This window comes from Suncus etruscus, chromosome 9, assembly GCF_024139225.1.
Source record: "Suncus etruscus isolate mSunEtr1 chromosome 9, mSunEtr1.pri.cur, whole genome shotgun sequence".
Classification (NCBI taxonomy): Eukaryota; Metazoa; Chordata; class Mammalia; order Eulipotyphla; family Soricidae; genus Suncus; species Suncus etruscus.
This window is the reverse complement of record NC_064856.1, coordinates 114566984-114583602: the sequence shown is the minus strand read 5'-3', so window position 1 is coordinate 114583602 and position 16619 is coordinate 114566984. Positions and strand designations below refer to the sequence as shown.

Sequence of the window (16619 nt, the reverse complement as noted above, 5' to 3'; positions counted from 1 at the left end):
TCCTGCCCTGTGCGTCATTTCCGGGTCCTTCAGCTCGAGAGGCTTTTCCGCTTCCGGGGAGGGCACCAAGAGAAGGGCAGCGCACGCGCGAAGAGACCATCCGGGTGGGACCTGCTCCCGCTGCCTTATGGGAGCTGTAGTTCTTTTGACGGCGGGAACCGCAGTGCCCGGCCGGAGGAGGACTCAATTTCCCAGGAGGCTGTTCGGCGCAAGATGGAGGCGCCTGGTCCTGCGCCAGCAGGTAGGTGGATAGATGCGGAGGGTGGACGTGCAGTACACCTCGCAGGCTCCGGTGTGCCCCGTGCACCCTGACGCCTAAGGTTCGTCCCTGGGACCCACCCTAGCATCGTGCGGATAGAATTTGGGCCACGGCTCGGTTCAACGCGAGCTTGTTGGGCCCGGCCCTAGGCGTGCAACAGGCAGGGCGCCCGTTGCCTTATGGGAGTTGTAGTTCTTTTATTGCGGGGATTGTGGTGCCTGGCTGGGGGAGGACTCAATTTCCCAGAAGGCTGTTCGACACAAGATGGAGGCGACTGGTCCTGCACCAGCGGGTAGGTGCATGGATGCGGGGTGTGGACGTGCAGGACACCCCGCAAGCCCCCCGGGTGCCCCGTGCGCCCTAAGTTCGTCCCTGGGACCCACCCGAGCATCGTGCGGGCAGAATTTGGGCCCCGGCCCGGTTCAACGCCAGTCTGCTGGGCCCGGCCCAAGGCATGCAACAGGCCCGGCTCAGAGGCCCGAGGCCCGGATCCACGTGCCGGTCCCCGTTTTGTCTGCACCGAGTCCCCCCGACGCGTGCCCGGTAGCCTCCCCTAGCACCCCCGATCCTCCCGCTCCCCCAGGGGCCCTGCAGCCCGGCGTGCAGGGCCTAGGGTGCTGTGCAGGCGCAGCCCCTCCTCTCTTACAGGCCTGTTCATTCTCCCTCCGGCTTCTCTCTCCACAGCCCGTTCCCGCTGAGCAGCTGGACGCATCTGCAACCCTCGTGGGGGTGCTGAGTGCCCCCTACCCACTCATTGCAGCCATGGCAGAGACGGCGGCAGCTGAGGAGCCCCTGGACCTGAAATCTGAGCATGAGCCCGACGACGACCAGCTGCCTTCGTGCCAAGTCTCCCTCAGTGACTCGGACTCAGAACTCAGCCAGCCTAGCGGCCCCGAGCTAGATGCTTTGTCCCCCGAGGACCTGTCTGAGGACCCTCAAGGGGGTTCCGGCCCCGATGAGCCCTCTTCGCCTCCCAGGAAGCCCCCGGCCGCCCCGGTGCAGCCTTTCCACCTGCGTGGCACCAGTCTCACCTTCTCGGAGCGCAGCCAAAGCATCTTTGACTGTCTGGAGGGCGCAACCCGTCCGCTTCCGAGCCGCAGTGGGGACTTTAAGCAGCCCCTGGCTCCCTCGGACTTGCCCCCAGCCGTGCGCCCACGGAAGGGACCCCCTGTCCCCGACTACGTGGCACACCCCGAGCGGTGGACCAAGTACAGCCTGGAAGAAGTGGCAGAGCCCACAGAGCAGAGCAACCGTGCAGCAGCAGTCGCCTTCCTGGGTGCCCGGAGTCGGGCACTCCCAGACTACACGCCCTCCTTCAACCAGGATCCCTCCAGTTCTGGAGAGGGCCGCGTCGTGTTCAACAAGCCCGAGAGAAAGAGACCCCTGCAAGGAGATGGGACGCTGGGCAAGGGTGGCCCCCGGAACTCAGGGGCAGTGGTGGGTGAGGGCACCGTGGAGTTGGCGCACCTGGCAGGGCCAGGGGTGGCAGAGGGTGAGGAGTGGGGTGGTCCCGATGGAGATACGGAGGAGAAGGGCCCACCCGAAGGGTCCCCCCTTCCAAGCTCGGGGCCCGTCATCCCTGAGGTGGAGACCACAGGCTTCCACAGCAACAGGAAGCGGAGTCGGGGTCACTTTCGGAACAAGAGTGACCCAGACGGTGGGTGCTGAATGCAGCAGGACCCAGGGGACTCGCTGTAGGGCGCCTCCCCCCAGGAGTAGTAAACCTTGCTCTGTCACCCCCTGCGTCCATGTCTCTCCATTTCTGCTCCCTCCCTGGTTCCCTGCCACACTTTTCCCCACAGAGTGAACTTTGAACTCGCCCCTCCAGTCCAGAACCTCAAGGTCTGGGGCCTGAGGGGCTGACTTTGACCCCACAGTCCGCAGCAGGGGAACCTCAGAAGAGGTTCTGACCCGGAGTGAAAGAGAAAGCCTGTGAGTAACACACACACACACACACACACACACACACACACACACACACACACACACACACACACACACACACACACACACACCTCTCTTCTGACCCGGAGTGAAAGAGAAAGCCTGTGAGTAACACACACACACACACACACACACACACACACACACACCTCTCTTCTGACCCGGAGTGAAAGAGAAAGCCTGTGAGTAACACACACACACACACACACACACACACACACACACCTCTCTTCTGACCCGGAGTGAAAGAGAAAGCCTGTGAGTAACACACACACACACACACACACACACACACACACACACACACCTCTCTTCTGACCCGGAGTGAAAGAGAAAGCCTGTGAGTATGGTCACACGCGCACACACACACACACACACACACACACACACACACACACACACACCTCTGTATCGGGGGACCCACACAGAGCCTTGGGACTCACCACCTTCTCACGCATTCAGCCTTACAGCCCTCACCATACCCAGGGCCTAGGTCAGCACAAAGAACCAGGATCATTCATGAAACTTTGAGAATGATTGTTTTAGGCACCAGGCTACATGGGTACAGGTCGTGCATTCCTACACAGACACAGCTGTCTGGGCTTTGGCAAGTGACACGAGGTTTGGGGGTGCCATCAGGGCAAGGCTAAGCTCAGGTGTGCGCTGGCAGCTGTCCAGACTTGGGATGATCTCTGCGGTCAGCAGCCAGCAGGTCCCCGCCTGTGCGCTGACCCAAATCTGGGAAATGAGGGAGGGAGGGCTCCTGTCAGCTGTGGGCAGGGTGGGGTGGATTCAGCGGGTACCTGTCCCCCTACTTACCTGAGCAAGGACTCCCGCCCTGGGTGAGGGAGTCGGCCAGAGAGGACAAGAGGGCAGTGCAGTAGTTGACCTGCGGGGAAGTCCATACTGCATGACCTCCTCAGGGCTCTGTGCCCGCCCCCCGCCCCCCAAGCTGGCATGGTGACAGGCGGGAGTGTGAGCACCGCACCTGAGACTCCAGGCCCCGGAGGCGCCTTTCCTGTGCTCTCAGTCCGCCCAGGTACTTGGCCACGAAGTCCACCCTGCACGAGGGAGTGGAAGGTCGAGACTACATGCTGGAGAGGGTGGGGATGTCCCGGGACCCACGGGACACTGAAGGCTTTCCCCCTGGGCGCACCTCCCTGCACTGCCCTGCACACAGGTGCGATTGTGCTCCCTCGAACCCGCACCCACGCTGCCCGAGACTCAGCTCCACGTGCCCACCTTTGTGCCGTCTTGCGCAGCAGCTCGTCGGGGCTGTCCTTGCGCTGCTTCTCCTGGCGGCCTAGCACATTTTCCTTCTGCACCGACTCCCACGTCAGCACCTTCTGGTCCAGGGCCTCGGGCAGGTCTCTCTCTGCGGGCGGGGTGCAGGCTCAGAGCCCGGCTGGGCTGGACTAGCAGGGTGAGGGATGTCCCCGTGTCCAGGTTCTGGGGACTCACCCAGGCGCGCGCGCTTCTGCAGAGCCGCCCTGCGCAGCAGGCGCTTGAGCACCAGACTCAGGTGGCTGAGCACGATGAGCGGAGGAGCCAGGGCGGGTCGCTCGTGGTACTCCACGATCAGGTGGTAGCGCTGGAACTTCCAGAAGGTGTCTGCGTTGCCCTGGACCACCTGGAACGTGTAGCTGCGGCCGCAAGCCCAGGGGGCTGCTCTAGGAATGTCCCCGGGGAACCCCCTTCCCACTCCGGTCCCCATTCCCGTCCCCAGCTTCCATCGTGGGGCGTCCCCGACCTGAACATAGCGATGAGCAGGTTCATAAGCAGTACATTGGTCACCAGCAGGAAGGCCACCAGCAGCAAGATAACCAGCCAGTTGGCATACAGGTTGGGGCAGGAGGCCGGGTCCTGGCCCAGCAGCGGGTGCAAGGAGCAGTTCACGCGGGCCTCTGGGACGGGAAGGGGGCATTTGGGGTCACTCGAAGCTGCCCCCCACGAGCAGGAGGGCGCTGGCATCCAGGACACTTGGGCACTGGGGAAGCCAGTGCGCCCTGGCCTGGGCGCTTCACCTCTTACGCATAGAGGGGACGCGAGAGAGCGCGGGTCAGGTTGGGGCGATGGCACTGCGGGACCCTCCCTTAGTTTCGTGTTTTGAGTGATTTTGGCCTTAAAAGTCTCCCAGGGACGGGGGCCAGAGAGGTAGCACAGCGATAGGCCATTTGCCTTACATAGAACCGACCCAGGATGGACCCAGGTTTGATTCCTGGCATCCCATATGGTCCCCTGAGCCTGCCAGGGGTAATTTCTGAGCGCAGAGACAGAAGTAACCCCTGAGCATTGCCCGGTGTGACCCAAAAACCAAAAGGAAAAAGTCTCCCATGGTTTATAGGATGGATGATTCTCAGTGCAAAGAAAGGGGGCCATAGGGGAGGGCATTTTATCCTGCACACAGTCAACCGGGTTTGATTCTCAGCCTTCCATAATGTTCCTTGAGCATGCCAAGAGTGATTCCTGAGTGCAGAGCCAGCAGTAACCTCTGAGCCCCCTAAGTGTGGCTCAAAAACAAAAACAAAAACAACAGGGAGGGGCCGGAGAGATAGCATGGAAGTAAGGCATATTTGCCTTGAATGTAGCAGGACGGTGGTTCGAATCCCGGCATATGGTCCCCCCAAGCCTGCCAGGAGTGATTTCTGATCATAGAGCCAGGAGTAACCCCTGAGCGCTGCCAGGTGTGACTCAAAACCCAAAAACAACAGGGAGACGGGCCAGAGCAATAGCATAGTGGTAGGGTGTTTGCCTTGCACGAGGCCTACCCTGGACAGTCCCAGGTTCGATCTCCGGCATCCCATATGGTCCTCTGAGCATGCCAGGAGCAATTGCTCAGTGCAGAGCCAGGAGTAATCCCTGGGTGCTGCTGGGTGTGGACACAAAACCAAAAACAGCAAAACAATGGGGGGGTGCATAATGACATAGGAAGTGCTTGGTTGGCTGCATGCCTGATGTGTGTGGTGGGCATGTGGTATGTGAGGTGTGTCATGCCTATGAGGTGCATATGCCGTGTGTGGAATTCTCAGTTTGGTCCACATGTGTCTTGAGTGCTCTTGTGTGTGGTGTGGTACGTGGCCAGCTGTTCTCACGCCTGCATGCAGGACAATTCATCCAGGTTTGGGTGGGCAGGGGTCCCCATGTGTTGCCTGTTGGGAGAGCACCCGGGCCTCCCTTGTTCATGCACCCAGAGTGGGTTTGGGGTGCGGGGCCCCTGGACAGAGAACTGCTGGAGTCTGAGACCACCCCCCCTTGCTCACTGATTACTGTTGTCACCCACCTCTCTCTGCCTGCAGAGAGAGAGAGAAGGATGGGACTTAGGTTTGTGTGGCCGCCAGCCCATCTCCCCTCTGTGAAGTGACCTCAGGGTGCTCCAGGACCTCACAGGCCATTGTCCCCTCCTACCTGCGGTGCCCGGGCAGTGCAGAGGTCCTGGGGTGCGGCAAGGCATTGGGAGGTGACCCCAATGCATCTCCCACACTGGCGGCCCCCTTGACAGGGCTTGGTCAGCCCCTCATGAGTCCAGGAGGCCCTAGTCCACTTCTGCCCTCCTGGGGATGGCCTCTCTGCTCATTGAACCCCACTAAACTTACTACGCCAGGGAAGGTCATGGGGTCACCAGCAACCCCAACCAAGGGGCTGGCATAAGCTTCACAGGCAGAGCCAGGGTCTCTGGGGCAGCTGGAGAGGATCCTAGGAAGATTCAGGGGTACAGGGCACCCTCCATCCTGCTCACAGAAGCCCATCCCCTCCATCCAGGTAGCTGAAGCCGGGTTTCAGGCCAGCCAAGGCTACACAGAATATTCTCAATGGTTTTGTCCCCCTTGCCCAGCAGGACAGTGTCGCAGGGAGAAGTAGCCAACCGTACCGTCGATCTCGTCCAAGGGGATCTGGCCAAAGATCTGCAGGTAGGGCCGATAGAACACGCGGCGGAAGATCCACTCCAGGCGGCCATCATGGGGGTGCAGCAGTGCCTGAGTGGTCACCCCGTAAGCTACCAGCCACACGCTCAGGAAGAAGAGGAAGAAGAAGACGTCCTTCATCTGGAAGACAGGGGCGGTGGGGGTGGGGTTCCTCATAGCAGTGGGGGGGGGGGGCTCATGCCCATGGGGTCCTCACCATCCGCTCCACGATGATGATCTTGGGGCCCAGCTGCTTGTGGATGGCGAAGATGTGGATGAGACGGAGGGTGAAGACCATGAAGTCCACGGCGAGCACCGAGCGGCCGGCCTCGAACAAGGGGGGCAGCATCCTGGGGGTGTGGGGGTGTGGGCTGAGTGGCTGCAGGGGCCCAGCAGGGCGGCCCCCCCCCCCCCGGGGTTCTGCTTGTCCCCACCTGCAGGTGACGCCGCCGATGAACAGGAAGATGGCCACCATGTCACACTTGTTCCAGTTGTCGTCCACGTAGAGCGTGAACTTCTTCAGCAGGCTCGTGTCCTCCACCGTGAAGAAGCCCTGCAGGCAGGGCCAGGTCAAAGGAGGTTCAGGTCTGGTGGGGTCGGGTTTGGGGGGGATCAGATATGGTGGTGCCACATCTGGGGTATCTGGTCAGGGGGGTTAAGCCTGCAAACTCAGATCTGGTGGGGAGGGTTCTGGCGCTGTCATGCCTTGGAGTGTCAGGCCAGGGGCCACCTCGAGCTGGGGTCAATTGAGTCCGGCCGAGTCAGGGAGAGGCGTGGGGCCCACCCGCACAGACCTGCCGGATCTCCTCTAGCACCAGCGTAAAGACCCAGAAGTACAGAGCGACTTCGGGCGCCGAGGGTCCCTGGGGTGGGGGCCTGAAGTCCACCAGCAGGACGTAGGTGAAGAGGAAGAGGAAGGCGAAGTACATGACCACATTCCCCAGGAACACAGTGACAGGGGCGCCCCAGAACTTGCGCCAGCGTGTAAGCAGGAAGGTGGCCTGGGGACCGTGCGGGCCGATCATCCTGAGATCCTGCGCCGGCTCCTTCTCCCTGTTTACCGGAGATGGAGACAAGCGCTGAACCTGGCAGGGACCCTCGCATGGGGGTGTCCTTCCACCCCCCATCAACGTCCAGCCTCACCCCGGCCCGCAGAGCTGGCTCTTCTCTGAGTCCAGGCTGTCCAGTTCCTGCAGCTCCTCGGGGCCGGATCTCAGTGGGGCCTCCTCACTGCGGGCACAGGGGCCCTCAGATGGGGGCACACATAATGGGGTGCAGGGGAGGACCATGGGCTGTGGACAGGCTCCCTACTTACTTGAAGGTGATGAGGTTGGTATAGACCAGGGCCGGGCAGAGGAAGGCGCCCAGCAGGCGCAGGATGGGGGTGCCAGAGGCCATGTCCCCCCACCAGATCCGGGTTAGGAAGGCCTGGAAGGAGGGTGAGACTGAGGGACACTTATGGGGTGTAAGGTCTCCTAGGATGGGTCACACCCTGGAAGGGTACCAAAGGGACAGTAGGCCCCTGGGAGGCCACACCCGCAGTGTGGAAGTAATGGGCAGGGCTTAGAAGGCCACACCCCATAGTGGAAGTAATGGGCAGAGCCTGGAAAGCCACACCCCGAACTGGAAGCAAGGAGAGAGCTTGGGAGGCCACACCGATAGGCTAAGGGGGCGGATTCTGGGGGGCCAAGTGGGCAGAGCAATGAAGACCGCACCCTGAGAGTAGGCCAAAGGGGCGGAGTCAGAATAGACAGAGTGGGCGAAGCCGAGAAGGCCACACCCTGGAGGCTCTTGGCCAGAAGCCCTCCTGGCCCTCCGAGGCCCCAAGAAGGACTTCGGTGCTGCAGGGTTAGGTGGTTGTGCAGGCGTGTTTGGAAGGCCTAGGCCCGTCTAATGTGGACCTGCCCACCTCGTCCCATCCTTGCACCTACCATGCCTGCTCCTCCCCATGCCTGTACCCCTCAATGCCTGGACCCCCAACTGTACTACCCAGCTGCACCTGAGGTGCCTGGATTCCCCAATAGCACCCCAAGGTGTCTGGACCTCTGAGCAGCACCCCTCTGAGGTGCCTTGGTCACCTAGCTACACTCTGAGGTGCCTGGACCCACCCAATTGCACCCCAACGTGTCTGGACCTCTCAGCTGCACCCTGCAGTCCTTTGACTCCCGACTGCACCCCGAGGTACCTGGATCCCCCAACTATACCCCAGAGTGCCTGGATCCCCCAACTGCACCTTGAGGTGCCTGGACCTCCATTTGCACCCCAAGGTTCCTGGATTTCTCCGCTGCACCCTGCAATGCCTGGGCACCCCCAGCTGTACCCCCTGACCTCCCCGTGTACCTGCACCCCATCGTGTGCGAAGAAGGCCTTGGTGTCAGCCTCGGTGGCCAGGTGCAGGCAGGTGGTTCTGCTCCAGCATCGGTTGCGGCGCACCAGCAGCGCGAAGGCGCGGTCCTCGCTGTTGGCGTAGCACTCGGAGAAGAGGTCTGCGGCAGGCACGGGCTGGCATCGTGGAGGGCGCCGACCTGTGCCCTCGGGGACCCTCTCCTCCAGGACCGCAGCACCAGCTGGCCCCTCGCATCCCGCTCCCCTTTGGGTCCCGTCGAACTGTTCCACCCGTGCCCAGAGCCAGACTGCACCCATCTATCCGTCTGTCCATCTGCTCGTCCGTCTGTCTGTCCGTCAGCCCCAGTCCAGGTGGCTCACCCACCCAGTGCCAGCTGCTCGTAGGTGGCTCCACGCAGGCTGCGGCCTTGCCCTGCCCCAGCTTCGAGGTGTGCCATCTCCTTGAGGATCTTGCAGGCGGCTAGTGCAGCGGCTACACCCTCCTGGCCCTGGAAGTCGGGGTCAGCGAGGGGCGGCCCGGGTGAGGGGACCCCAGGGCGGTTAGGGCTTGGGTGGCAGGGAACCCCCTCTGACTCACCATGGCCCAGAAGTAGGTGGCCATGGGGTGTCGTTGCAGCAGGACGGCCCACAGGAACAGGTCCCTCCAAGGCTGTGCGCTCCGACGGCCCAGGTCCAGCGGCCCCTTTGGGCTCGGGCTGCGCCTGACCGCGCCCCGCTCCTGGGTATGGGGTGGGGGGACCTCAGTGGGCCCAGCTGTGGTGCGCACTGGAGGAAGATCCAGGGCAACCCCACACCCCGGAGACCCCCCACCTCACACTTGTGGCATCACTCTCCCCTTATCCTTAGGGAGACCCTATACATACCCTGGGTCTGCCTTCCTCATCCCCCACCCCTAGGACTCCTTTCCCCCACACTCCTAGCAGCTGGGACACCCTCCCCACTCCTGGGAGATCCCACACCCCCAGGACTGCTCCACATTCTGAGGAGGCCCCCCCCATCCCTCTAGGAACACTGTCTCCACCCTTCAGGGCCTCCTCACACCCTTGGGACTCTGTCATCCCCCACCCCTGGGGCTACCCCACCCCTAAGACTGCCCTTTCCCAAATTCCTGGGGAGACCCCATACACCCCTGGGACCACCCCCACACTTTGGAGACTCCTCCAGCCTTAGGAATACCCCCAACCCTCTGGGATCACCCCCTACCCTCTGGGACCACTCCCAATCCCCAGGGGCCATCCCAACTCCTGGGACACCCCTCACTTCCTGGGGCCACCCCCACACTCTGGGGAGCACCCCACACCCTTGGGAATACCCCCCATTTCCTGGGACCACCTCCTACACTTTGGGACCACCCCACCCCCATGGAAACATCTCCAAACCCCCTAGGACCACCCCAAAATCCTGGGACCACCCCCACACTCTGGAGAGTATCCCACACTCTTGGGACCACTCCTACCCCTTGGGACCACCCCATGCCATCCCCCTGGGACCACCCCCCAAACCTCCTGGGACCATCCCCCACGACCTGGGACCACCCCAATCCCCTGGGACCACCCCCCACTTCCTTGGGACCCCCTCCCCACCTGGTAGAAGCCACGGCAGGCGTCGTGCAGGAAGTCCTTGAGCAGGCGGCCCACGTCCTGCAGCACGAAGGCGGGCTGGGCGGCGGGGGGCTCCCGGGGGTGCTGCGTGCTCAGCCCGGCCAGCGTCAGGCGGCCCTCCTCGTGCCGCCGCTGCAGCAGCTGGAACAGCTGGCTCTTGGGGGGCGCGGCGCGGTACAGCTGCTGCAGGCGCGCGTAGCTCAGGAAGTCGGCCACGTCGGCGCCCTGGTCCACGAAGAGGCGCACGAACTCGGGCTTGTCCCCGATGAGCGCCTCCAGCAGCACCTCCTCCAGGTCCCGGGACTGGGGGGGCATGGGAGGGGTGAGGCGGGTGCCACGGCGGGGACCCCACTGCCCACCCAAACGCCGTGGGGTGTCTGGTGCCCGGCCGTGGCACCCCACCTTCCACTCCACGTCGCCGTTGAACAGCTCGCTCCTGGCGATGTCCACGCGGTCCCAGGCCACGGCCAGCTTGAGCTCGTCCAGGTAGTCCTGGGGGTCCTGGCTGTGGCTCTTGCATGCTGTGGGTGGGAGAGGGCACCGTGGGCCCGGAGTCCCACCTCCCCGGGAAGGCAGATCCTCTAGGGCACCCCCAACACCTGCCGGCCTAAAGTCCAGGACCCACGTTCTGGGCCCTGCCTCCAACAGAAATGGGGTGTTGCAGGCCCGAGGGACCAACAGGCCATGGGCACAGGCCTACCCCTTGCATAATGCGACAGGAGGGAAGGGACCCCCAAAGGCAAACCCTGAGGACCGCAAGCTCTCTCGTGAGCAGAGTGGGCACACATGGGGCCCCAGGGAGCTGGGTGCTGCCTGGAAAATCTCAGGGCTGTAGGGTATATGCTATGTTGTGTGTATGGGTGTGCCATGGGGCAGCCCCTTCCCAGTGGCTATCACTGCTTTCTTTGGGGACAGACACAGACCAGCACCACTCACACACACTTGCTCACCTACTCACACTCAAAGGCATCTACACACACTTCTGGCATGTAAGCATGTGCAGGGAAGTAACCTCACACATATGTACGCGCACTCAGAGGCCTGCATGCGGCTGTCCCTGAGTCCCCACTCTCCTGCTGTGCCTGTCACCCCCTCCCCGTTTCTCATATCCCCCCCTTCTTACCCTTCACTAGAGCCTTGAGGATCACTGTGTCCAGCTCCTCGGAACCCTCCTGCTCAAAGTCGTACACGGTGATCAAGTGTGGGTGCGCCGTCACCACCTGCAGCTGCCGACCAGGACGGAGTGACACGGGGCTCAAGGGGGGGGGGGGACCGAGAGCACCCATGGTGACAGGGTGGGGGATTCTTACCAGCTGGGTGTATCTCAGCACGTCCTCCCAGGACAGCGGCTCCCCCGGGAACTTTTCCTTGAGCTGCTTCTCCACCACACGGGGCACCACGAGGTGTGGCTGAGGCGTCAGCGCAGCCAAGACGTCAGCCAGGCCCCCCGAGCCTGCCAGGACCAGCCAGGGTGCTGCGAGCGCCACAGACCGAGACAGCCTCTGGGGGAGTGAGTGGTTGGCCTCAGGCAGGGGCACTTCAGCGCCCCCCATGGGCTCTGGACCCCGCTTACCTCCAGAGTCTGGGGGTCACCGCTGATGAGTAGACACAGGACGGGGATCTCGATGCTGCCGGTGCCTGCAGCCAGGAGTCATCGCATCGGCGAGAGCCCATGGTAAGGCACAGGAAGTGGGGACCCTCTCTTTCTCCCTCCCCAGAGGACAAAGGGGACCCTTCCTTCTTCCCCAGGGCACACTGGGGACTCTCTATCCCTCTCCAGACAGTGGAGCCCCTTCCTGCCTGGAGGCTCTGACAGCAACGCTTGGCCCTGTGGGTTCATCCCAACTGTGCTTCTCTGCCCCCAGACCCAGGCTGCCAACCCCACAGACCTATGACCCCATGGCCCCAGTGGCTCCGAAGTAATGTGGCGTACCGAGAGGCATGAGAGATGCAGGAACTCGGGCCTTGAGTCCAGAACTGATCAGAGGAGGCTGGGAGGATGGACCCCAAATCTAGCCATAGCCTAAAGGGACCCCACCCTCATTCTCACTCCAAGCTCCAACCTGGAACTCCTGACGCAGCAGGCAAGTGTCACCCCAATCCTGGCCTGCAGCACTCTAACCCCAAATGCATCCCCTGAGTGTCCCAGAGGACTAACTGGGGACCCCCTGAAGGCGATTCGAACCCCCATTGATTGGCACGCCTTGCAGTAACTTTGCCCGCTTGAACCTGCCCTCTTGTGGCAACTCGCGGTACGGTCAGCATGGGAAGCTCCCTCTCACCCAGTGGAAGGGACCCCACGGTCGCAGCGCCCCTCACCGCCGTAGGGGACCCTCTGCTTCGAGATGTACTTCTCCAGCTGCAGCCGCAGCTCCAAGGCCGCATCCCCCTTCCCGGGCGCTCCGGCCTCCACCAGGATGAGGTGGGAGTGGTTGATGTCCAGTGGGCACAGAGGGCCCTGACCGACGCCATCCCCGGGGTACTGGACGGGGGTGTCCTCCTGCGTGACCGCACCCCGTGAGTGGGGCTGCCAGGGCTGGGGCAGGCTGCTTCCTGCCTCTTCTGCCTGAACCCCAGGGATACCCAGAGCCAATCCTAGGATTGCACAGGGTGATGGCCAGCAACGTAGGTGGGGGCACAGGTCTGGGGGCTGGTTGGGGGCTGGTTGCCTGCCCCCCACTGAACCCTGTTGCTCACATGTTGGGATGTGGGCTCCCATCACTACCTTCCTGTCCCCCACACTCACTCCCAAGAACCCTCTGTCTCCCGACCAGGTGCCCACCCACCCATCAACGGGACTACACATGGACAGTGTGTCTGGCCCTGGGGCGTCCTGGAGCTCACCGGAGCACTGTCCAGGAGTTGCTGGTGCAACACCCGGCCCAGCGAGGCAATGCCCACGGTGACCACACGGTTACGGGCAGATGTGCTGGCCAGCGAGTGGTCACGAACTGCCCGGCCTACATGCCTTGCCAGCCCCACGCTCAGTGCACTGGTCAGGATCCAAGCACCTGCAGACGAATGGACAGATGGGGCCGGAGCAGTGGTGCTAGCGGTAAGGAGTCTGCCTTGCCAGTGCTAGCCTAGGACAGACCGTGGTTCAATCCCCTGGTGCCAGAATGGATGCCCAGGCCAGGAGCGATTTCTGAGCGCATAGCCAGGAGTAAATCCTGAACGTCACTGGGTGTGGCCCAAAAACTCAGATGGACAGATAGACGGACGTATAGATGGATGAGTGGAAGGGATCCCTGTGGTTTGGGGTGTTTGCTCAAGCTATTTTATGCAGCCCAGGTCTTTGCGGTGATCCTGCTGCACCACGCTGCTGGGGGGACACTTCGGGGCGCACCTGTGCTCTGAGCAGCCTTCACCAGCCCATGACGGAGCACGTCCCTCAGTCGTGTCCTCATGGCCAGGGGCCGCTCCTCGCCCTCCAGAGACACCACCAGGTTGGGGACCGGCAGGTGCCACTCGGTCAGCAGGACGTCGAAGACCACGGAAGGTGGCACAGCACTTGGCACTCTCATGAACTGCGGATAGGGTATGGGGGACAGAGTTGGGCGCCCCGGGAGGGAAGGACTGGCCAGGAGCTAAGGTGATCTGCATCTGAACCACGGGACCCTTTGCTCATGGGGTGGTTCTTAGGGTCCTGGCTTGCCCCGCTGGCTGCCCATGCAGTCCCACCCCTCCTGGATATTTTCCTACCCTTCTCCCCTTGCAGGGGACCTGAGTGAGCTCGTCATGAGAAAGGGGTGGCGTCTTAGACTCCCCAACTTTCAGAGGTTCCAGAGCTACTCTGAGCAAGTTTGAAGTGTGGGGTGCAGCACTGGCCAGCAGGTGGCGTTGGCCTGCTGCTCCTCCTCCTCCACTTCCTCCTCCTCCTCCCCCTCCTCACCTTGCTCCTCTTCTTCGCAGACCCTCCAAACTCGATCTCTCCGCGATATAGACTGGGGCCCCGCCGGTCCCCTCTGACAGCTCTGGGGCTGCTGATTCCAGGGTCCCCATCTCCCCACAGGGCCATGTCTCTGTGGACAGAGTACTGCTGAGTGTGGGCGATGGCACCCGTGTTCCCCATCTCTGCCCTGCCCATGCAGATGGGTGCTACAGAAAAGAGCGTCAGTCCCCAGAGCTCTGCACACCACTGGCAGCTTCCCACTGCTATGGCTGAACTACCTGATCGGGGGTGCCCCCAGCCCAGTTCCAGCCTGCCTCCCCCACTCCCGGGTTCCCACCATCTGTCCCAGGGTCACTCACCTGCCCTGGACACGCTGAGCCTCGGGGCTGTGCAGGCAGGGGGTATCCTGGGATCCCCCAGAAAGGACCCACATTTCAGAGCTCTAGGTGATGTCCAGGGTGGCTCAATGGTTACAGAGACACCCCCCATCAGCACTATTCCCCAGAGATGGAGCCTGGGTGAGCAGCCTTTTTTGGGCGAATGGGGTCCCTCTTGGGGGTTTAGGGTCACTCTGATCCTTATGGGGATGGAGGACACATGGTGCCAATTCTGGAACCATGTGGTCCCCCAGACTGCCAAGCACTCCCTCTATAAAGCTAGACCCGAATGAAACCAAAGCCCAAGGTGGGGTGAGTCTGGGAGTCATTGGGGACAGAGATGGGGGCCTTAGAGGCTAGTGGAGTGTGGATGGGCAGCAGCATTGGCTGCATGCGGAGCCCCAGTCACAGCTGAGGACATCTGCCCTCTTTGGGCACCGGGGACAGGGACAAGGGAGGCCAGGACAATGGGTCCCAGGGCAGACCAGGGGTGGGTGAGGGAAGTTATGGGCTCAGGGCTCCTCTGGGTGCTCTGAGGGTCCCGAGGAGCCTGCCAGGTCCTGCCAGGGCTGCAGGAACGAATGGGGGCCACCCATCCCTGACCCCTGAGGATGCCCTGTGAAGGGTCCCTGAGTCCTCAAGGATCCTGCAAATCAGGTAGGGTGACCCGGGGTACCTCAAATCCTCAGCGCTGGCACAACGGGGTGCGGTGCCCCTCACCCCAGATGCTCTTACAGGGTGTGGGAGCCTGGGATGCGGCTGCCAAAGAGGGGAGCTGGGCAGGTGAGGGAACAGTCCTGCCTGAGCAGGAGGAGGGGGCCCATCCCCTCCCAGACCACTTCCGGGGACCCTAGGTGGGCACCAGGCAAATGTGCTGGTTGGGGCTGGGCATGCAAAGGGCAGATTTGCATAGCAGGTGTGCTGGGTTGGGCCCCTGTTCCCGGGAGGGGGAAGGGCTCCAGGGGACCCCACGGCAGTTGCCACTGAGGAAACTGAGGCACCCTCAGTAGCAGGGGATACCTCCACAGGAGGCCGTAGGGGCACGGCCTGGTGTGGGCGCCAGTGTCCCTGCCCCGCCTGATCCCTGCGACCAGGGGAAACAGCTGCAAGAAAGGGGGTGGCCACAGACACCCCTCCTGGGTGCTACCCGGGGCTCAGGGCTCACCCAGATCCCTGGCGGGAGGCGGTCACCGGCTTTCACAGCCACTTACTACCACATCTGCTTTCCTGCCTAGGGAGGGGGGGACTCCACTGTGTCCCCCAAAGGGACACAGCACCAGTACCTACCTGCCGGCTCTCTCCCTGGCACCCCGACATGCGACCACTTCTTCAAGCTGGGGGCGATCTGGCAGCTGCTGCCCGGTGCCTTGCTGGGGACTTGGCTTTGCCCAGGCCTGGACCTGCCCCGGGCACCATCCCACACCTGGCTCCACCCACCCAGGTACCATCCAATGCCAGGCTTCATTTCCAGTCTGGGCTCCACCCACCCCATTTGGCCCCGCCCACAAGGCACCATACAATGCCTGGCCCTGCTCTTAGCCTGGCTCCGCCCACCATGTCTGGCCCCACCCACTCAGGCACCATTTTATGCCTGGCTCCGCCCACCCAAGCACATTATCCAATGCCTGGCCCTGCTTTTAGCCTGGCCCCACCCACCATGCCTGGCCACGCCCACCCAGGCATATTTAATTTCTGGCCCAGCCCATCAAAGCACTATCCAATGCCTGACTCCACTTCTAACCTGGCCCCTCCCACCCAGGCACCATCCAATGCCTGGCCTTCCCACACCTTGTCTGTTGTCCAGCCCAATCCTCAAGTAATATTCCAACCAGGCCCCACCCACCTGGCCACTCCCTTTCATGGCCACGCCCCCCACAAATCCTTCTGTGACTGACCCAGCCCCTTACCTGGCCTTGCCCTGGTCATTCCCGCAGGTCTGCTGTACCCGCTCATGCCAGGCTGAGGTCCAGCCCGTATGTCTCACATTGTCCTGCAACAGCAGGAGCAGCTGACCCTGGGCAGTGGCCGATATTGATCCCCAAAGTTTTATGAAGTGTATCCCCCAAAGAAGTGACCCTGTGTCATGTGGTCAGCACAGGGACTCTCTAGTCCCAGTTCACTAGGTGGGTCCTGTACCTGCAACGTGGAGGACCCACGACTAGCCTCTCTCGGCTGTGGGCGCATGCAGGGTGTGGGACCCAAAAGGCACTTCTCTGCACCCCAGACCTGTTGCCGGATCATCACCCCTGAAATGGACCCAGAGGGTGGGGTCCAGGCAGGCCACCCTGCCTCGTGCAT

The 16619-nt window shown here is 62.4% G+C and overlaps 2 protein-coding genes across 3 annotated transcripts; one reads left to right on the top strand and one right to left on the bottom strand.

Moving 5' to 3' along the window:
* Positions 1-213: 213 nt before the first annotated feature.
* Positions 214-1995, top strand: TSSC4 (tumor suppressing subtransferable candidate 4). 2 transcript variants are annotated; one of them, XM_049781237.1, is made up of 2 exons: positions 214-241; positions 944-1995. In XM_049781237.1, exon 2 carries the CDS (start codon positions 1022-1024, stop codon positions 1925-1927), a length of 906 nt encoding a protein of 301 aa, XP_049637194.1. In that variant the 5' UTR covers positions 214-241; positions 944-1021; the 3' UTR covers positions 1928-1995. The 2 variants fall into 2 exon arrangements, with proteins under 2 accessions (XP_049637194.1, XP_049637195.1); XM_049781238.1 differs by lacking the exon at positions 214-241 and adding an exon at positions 538-551.
* An 860-nt stretch (positions 1996-2855) lies between these two features.
* TRPM5 (transient receptor potential cation channel subfamily M member 5) lies at positions 2856-16619 on the bottom strand. Its single transcript, XM_049780914.1, has 31 exons — positions 16458-16619; positions 16229-16311; positions 15609-15721; positions 15487-15494; positions 15342-15405; positions 15057-15171; positions 14304-14386; positions 13945-14150; positions 13399-13579; positions 12897-13063; positions 12372-12552; positions 11626-11690; positions 11363-11554; positions 11176-11278; positions 10455-10573; positions 10013-10355; positions 9029-9216; positions 8816-8939; positions 8446-8591; positions 7421-7533; positions 7255-7335; positions 6900-7158; positions 6540-6658; positions 6323-6455; positions 6072-6246; positions 3954-4107; positions 3665-3846; positions 3446-3578; positions 3192-3264; positions 3023-3092; positions 2856-2941 (listed from the first exon to the last, which is right to left on the bottom strand). Exons 1-31 carry the CDS (start codon positions 16617-16619, stop codon positions 2856-2858), a joined length of 4221 nt encoding a protein of 1406 aa, XP_049636871.1.